General features: G+C 51.1%; 1 protein-coding gene across 3 annotated transcripts in view; it reads right to left on the minus strand.

Annotated features, from left to right (window-relative positions):
* The window catches only part of nin (ninein (GSK3B interacting protein)), a 43,982-nt gene that overhangs the window by 9,149 nt on the left and 28,662 nt on the right, over window positions 1-6,171 (minus strand). For 2 of the 3 annotated variants that reach the window (XM_061063620.1, XM_061063621.1), the window contains exons 16-21: window positions 4,969-5,936; window positions 2,836-4,587; window positions 2,205-2,303; window positions 2,059-2,128; window positions 290-430; window positions 85-201 (exon numbers count right to left, since the gene is read on the minus strand). In XM_061063620.1, the coding sequence (XP_060919603.1) occupies window positions 85-201; window positions 290-430; window positions 2,059-2,128; window positions 2,205-2,303; window positions 2,836-4,587; window positions 4,969-5,936 (3,147 nt within the window). The remainder of the gene's footprint in view (window positions 1-84; window positions 202-289; window positions 431-2,058; window positions 2,129-2,204; window positions 2,304-2,835; window positions 4,588-4,968; window positions 5,937-6,171) is intronic. The other variant, XM_061063622.1, reaches the window with a different exon arrangement.

A 6,171-nucleotide genomic window follows, 5' to 3' on the forward strand; every position in this document is an offset into this window, starting at 1 on the left:
TACCATTTGTTTAAATTGATGTGGTCAGTACAGTACACCTGTGAGCTGTGACCTCCAGGATTAGGGGTAGGGTGTGGTGCTCACCTTCTCTCTGAGCTCAGACAGCTGCTCTGACAGCTGGACATTTCTCTCCTCAAGCTTTGCAGCATCCTCCAGAGCTGCGGTCAGCTCAGCCTCCAGAGCAGACACACACGCTGTCAGCTAACACAAAACAACCACGATTAACTACCCACTACAACCAGACGGCCACACCATGAAGACCATCAGTCTCTCATCAAAAGCTGTTTACCTTGTTCTGGTCCTCGTCCTTTATCAGCTCAGCCAGCTGCTGTCGGAGAGTCTCCATGTCCACAATGTTTTGGGCGTTTTTCTCAGACAGCATCCCGTTCTCGTCCTCCAGCTGCTGGCTCTGCAGACGCAGCTCGCTGATCTGCAGGACAAGACGACTATCATTATAAGACCGCAGCCTTCCTCCAGAGAATGAAAAGTTGTCTCGTCTGTACAGTGCGGAAAGTGTCCGCTTTACAGGCTGATGTAACTATCAGCATGTAAAGAAGCTGCTACACAAGTGGGCATGTGATTTCAAACATCTTGTGGCTTATATACTTTTAAAGTACATCTGCTAATTTCATAGAGTTCATAATTATACAATGTCTGATTAGATTCTGTTTGACTTTTTTTTTATCCATTTTTTGGATCAACCAATCACAGCTTCTGAAAAAATGTGTCATACCTAGCAACGGGTCGACCACGCCTCCTCACTAAGATAAAAGTTTCTGTCTCTTACTCAACCAGAGTCTAAGTTAGGAGCTCTCTGAGAGGATTCTTAGGATGTTTGTGAATACGGTCCCTGGAGTTTAGTGTGAGTGTGAACAAGGTGTTGGTTGACTCCATCACCATTCTATATTCTCCTGTGTCAGTCAGACTGTAAACAAAGGAAGAAGTCCCAAACCACAGGTCACAGGCCACACCGGGAGCCCTGACACCTCGGCCGGTGCTCCTAGTGGATACACCTTCAGGCAACAGCTGACTGGTCAGGAGAGCCCTCTGCTGTATGTTAGCAACCAACTGGTGATCTCGCAGACTTTCTTCTCAGACTGAGCCAGGAGCTCGTCTTTGTCTTCAGGCTCTCCTGCAGACGGTTATGGAGGTCGTTGAGCTCCATCTTTTTGGTCTGGGTCATGTTGATGAAGTCCAGCAGCTGCTGATTTTTCATGACCAACAAGTTGTGTTGGTGTCAAACAGCATAAAAAGAGGGAAAGAGATCTGATCAGGGTGGAGACGCAGCTGGAGTCACAACATCTCAGGTGGAGTCACAGAGTCTCAGGTGGATCCTCAGAGTCTCAGGTGGAGTCACAGAGTCTCAGGTGGATCCTCAGAGTCTCAGGTGGAGTCACAGAGTCTCAGGTGGAGTCTCAGAGTCTCATGTGGATCCTCAGAGTCTCAGGTGGAGTCACAGAGTCTCAGGTGGAGTCTCAGGTGGAGTCACAGAGTCTCAGGTGGAGTCTCAGAGTCTCATGTGGATCCTCAGAGTCTCAGGTGGAGTCACAGAGTCTCAGGTGGAGTCACAGAATCATGTAAATACTGCTGTTAGCATGTTAGCTTTTAGCTCACAGCAGAACTGTGCCAAAGTACATCTTCACACAGCTGCTAGCATGACTGAAACCCGACAGAAACCTCGGGAGTTCCAAATGAAGCAGAAGTGCAAAAACACTGCAGTTCCTCAAGCGTCCACTAGAGGCTGTCTGCTTGCACTCCACAATAAACATGTTTACAGTCTGGAACACACATTTTGTATAACTCATCTGATTAATGATATTAAGGATTAGATTCACAAATAATTAGGGGCGTGGCCTATTTGAATGACAGGTGGGGGTGTGTCAGCTGTTTGTCTCTGCCTACCTGACTTTTTCTAGATTGATCTAACGAGTGTTGGAGTCAGTATTTCTTCCATCACTCAGCTTCATAACTCCTCTTCACAGACACTGATGACATCACTGAGACTCCGCCCACGGTTCATACAGACTTTGACTTCGTCTTAGTGACCTCATACTTCACCTGTTTCTTAAGGTTCTGTGCCACCCTCTGAGCCGACATCTTCCCTTTCTTTAAGTGCTCCAACTTTTGTCTGGAATCAAACAGAAATAGAAAATGTGATGATGAAATAAAAACAACATTGAGAGTTAGTGAAGGCGTGTTCCTACATGAGCTCTCCCTGGGCCTCCTTCAGGTCCTCTTCCTTCAGCGTGGTGATCTTCTTCCTGAGGACAAAGTTTTCTTCAGCCAGGCGGCTGGTCTCAGATCTGTAGACAGAACACGAGATCAGAACTACAAAGAAAAACGTTTGTGGAGGAAACACACTGAAAGCATCTTATTCTATGATTCATGAACGTTCCTCGTGGATCTACAGGACGCATCACTAGACGGGTTCAGGATCCTAATAAAGCTCTACCATGAGTCCGGGACAAAAAGATTACCAGGCTTCAGGAATCACAGCAGCACAGGGTCAGAGACTTGAAGGGGCGGGACTCAGAGGGGGCGGGACTCAGAGGGGGTGGGACTCGGAGGGTCAGAGACTCAGAGGGGGCGGGGCTCGGAGGGGGCAGGACTGAGAGGGTCAGAGACTTGAAGGGGTGGGACTCAGAGGGTCAGAGACTCGGAGGGGGCGGGGCTCGGAGGGGCCGGGACTCAGAGGGGGTGAGACTCGGAGGGGGCGGGACTCAGAGGGGTGGGACTCGGAGGGTCAGAGACTCAGAGGGGGTGGGACTCGGAGGGGCGGGGCTCAGAGGGGGTGGGACTCAGAGGGGGCGGGATCACAGTGTTTCTCTGCGTTACCTCTGCGTCTGTGTTGTTTGGTTTAATGTCTGAGACCTGCTCTGGAGCTCCGTGATGGCTCGGCGGAGTCTGCTGTTCTGCTCCTCAAACTCCTCACAGCATACCTCCAGATCTTGGTCCAGCAGGGACTCGTCAGCCAGGCTCTCGGGCGCTCCGGTGTCCGGGCGTTTGGCCAACAGACTCTCCCTGCTCCTCTCCAGCTCAGCAAACAGCTCAGAGAGTTTATTGTTCTCGTCCCTCATCCTGCTGATCTCATCCACCAGAACCACCTGATCCTGGAGCTCCGGGAACAGACTCATCCTGCTCTCCAGGCTCCACACTCTCTTCTCCAGCTCCACGTTCTGCTCCTTCACTTTGGAGTTTTCACACAAGCAGTCTTCATATCGGATCTGCAGGTCAGTCATCTTCAAGGCCTTGATCTCCAGCTCTTTCACGTGCTCCATTAACAGCAGCATCTTCACTTTCAGGCCGTAGTTCTCCTCCAGTATCTGTTGGCCATTTTTCATCTTTTCACTGTTGTGAGCCAGAAGATTCTCCAACAGCTCCGTCTTCTGTTGAAGCAGAGAAATCTTCTCCAGCAGGAGGACGTTTTCCTCGGTGGCCTGTAGTCTCACCACTGAAGGCTCCCTCTCCTTTCCTTCATCCAGACAGTCCACAGCGTCAGGTGCACAGTCATCCTCAGAGTCACAAACATGTCCAGCTTCTCTCACGCTGAAAGGCTTCTCTGGAGAACCCACACACACTTTATGTGGGTCAGCTGAGTCCTCCAGCCCCACGGGTTCCTCCTCCTCAAACGACTCCAGAGCCTCTTTGTTCTGAGCATCTTCATCTGAACTACGGATTTCCTGAGGAGATGACCCCTCCCCCTCTCTCTCTGAATGGTTATTATCCAGGTCAGGAGGATCCCTCCATGTGTCTCTGTCTTCTCCTTCCATAACATGTTCTGTGTAAGACAAAGCCTGTATTAGCTTCATGTCTAAGTCTCTCACTCTCTTTTGGAGAGCATGTCTCTCTGCCACCAGCTCCTCTCTCTCTTTCTCCTGGTTTCTCTGAAGCATTGATGTGCGTTCCTGTAGCTCCTCCCTCTCCACCTCAAAGTCCAGCGTGGCCTGTTCCAGCAGCATCTCCATCTCCTCCATCCGTAACTTCCAATGGTCGCGCTCATGCAGCAGATCCATCCGCTCGGCGCTCTGTCTCTCAGACATGCTCAGCAGCTGGTTGTACTGAGTCTGAAGCTGCGTCTGGCTGCTCACATGTTCTTCTCTCTCGTGTTTAAAGTCGTCCACCGTCTGGTTGAGAAGGAGTTCGATCTCGCAGGCTTTCTTCTCCGCCTGAGCCAGGAGCTCGTCTTTGGTCTTCAGGCTCTCCTGCAGACGGTTATGGAGGTCGTTGAGCTGCATGCTGAGCTCGATCTCTTTGGTCTGAGCCATGCTGATGAAGTCCAGCAGCTCGTTCTGCAGCTGCTGGTTTTTCATGACCAGTTCTTCTACTTCCTGTTGATGACCAGCCTGCAGCTCGTGGCGTTCCCTCTCCTCCAGCAGTCCCCTGTGCTCCTCCGCCTCCTGGATCTGAGCCTCCCACAGGAGCTCCTGCTGGGTGTGGCCGTCAGAGAGAGCCTTCAGCTGGGTTTGGTAGTTCTGTTCCAGTCTCATGACATCCGCTTGGAAACGCTTTTCCAGCGCCTCGTGGTCGCCTGAGAAACGATCTTCTACTTCTTTGATTCTCAGCGTGAAGCTGCTCTTGATTTCTCTCCTGATTAGTATTTAAAATGTTTATTTATTATTAGTAAACATTCTTTTATTTCATCAACAGTCTGAGCTCGTCATCGTGAAACACACACTCAGATAAAACCTTCAACTGACCACACCGGCGACAATACCGACGACGATACCGACAACCACACCGACGACTCTGACGACACCGGTAATGAAATCTTAAAAGCTTTGAGGCGACTTTACTTTACAGTGCTGTCAGTTTGAACTCGTGTTTTTTTGAAAGAGCTAACGTCTGTGGCGCTCTGCGTTCAGGAGAAAACGTCTCCATGATGTTTGTGTGATGGAAACAGGAATGAGTTGTGTTTGATATCAAAGTGGCGCCTGAGTGAGGTCTGACATTACAAACAGGAAGTCTCACCTCTCGTGGACGATGTCTTCTCGTAGTTTGTCCAGCGTGCTGCTCAGGGCCTCCCTCTCCTCACTGTGATTGGCCGTCAGCTCCTTCACGGCCTCTCGGTGGCGTTCCTCTAGAAGAGCCCTCTCCTCTGAAATCAACACCTGCAGCCTCTTCTCCTCCTTCTCCTTCTCTCTCTCCAGCTGCTCCCTCTCCTCCTCCAGCTGCTCCTCCCTCTCCTGTACCCTCCCTCTCTCTCTCAGCAGAGCCTCCTCATGGCGCTCCTCCAGCTGCTCCCTGAGCGTGGCCTCCTTCTCCTCCTGCTCCCTGACCAGCCTCAACATCTCCTCCTCTAACAGCAGCTGCAGAGCCTCGTTGTTGTGCTCGTCTAACTGAGCCTTCTCTCTGTGCCACTTCTCCGTCAGGTTCTGCACTACCTCCTCACACTTCTCCTCACACCTCCTCTTCACCTCCTCTCCTCTGACCTTCAGCTCCTCCTCATGGCTCTGCTGCAGCAGCTTCTTCTCTGTCTGATAATCCTCTAACAGTCTTTTCTCTAACTCTGCCTTCTCTTCCTGTACTTTCTGTCTCTCCTCTCTCAGTCTGTCTTCACAGATCTCCACATGCTCCTCCTCCAGTCTCCTGATCTCCTCAGCATGCTGTCTCCTCAGCTCCTCCATGCTCTGCTCCTGCTGATCTTCTAGAGTCTTCAGCCGCTCCTCCAGGTGAGCGCTGTGAGTGTGTGTCTCCAGCAGCTGTTGTCTGAGATGTTTCACCTCCTGCAGGTCCTCCAGCTCCTTCCTCTCCTCGGCCTGCGTCCGCTCCTGATGAGCCTCCTGCAGCCGGCTCTGGAGCTCCTGAGTCTGGACCTGAAAACGATCCGTCTCCTCCCTCAGAGCCTGGACCTCCTGCTGGTGCTGCAGCGCTAAGGTGGCCTTCTGCTCGTCGTGTGTGGCCCTCTGCTTCTCTACCATCTGATCGAACTCATTGATCTGTTGATGCAAAGAATGTAAAGAAGGTAGCTAAGTGACTTAGCTTAGCTTAGCATAAACCCCTGTAAAGGCTCATTTAGCATCTCCGTCTGACACACACATACAGATACAGTCGGAGCCTTCAGTCCGTGCTCTGTGTTCATGTCCTTTATACTTCTGAACATTTTCTGGAAGCTAACAGATATGGACCAGACGTTGTAATACCTCCAGGGACCATGAGGGGCAGTGTGGAGCA

Source organism: Labrus mixtus, chromosome 18 (genome assembly GCF_963584025.1).
Source record: "Labrus mixtus chromosome 18, fLabMix1.1, whole genome shotgun sequence".
Classification (NCBI taxonomy): domain Eukaryota; kingdom Metazoa; phylum Chordata; class Actinopteri; order Labriformes; family Labridae; genus Labrus; species Labrus mixtus.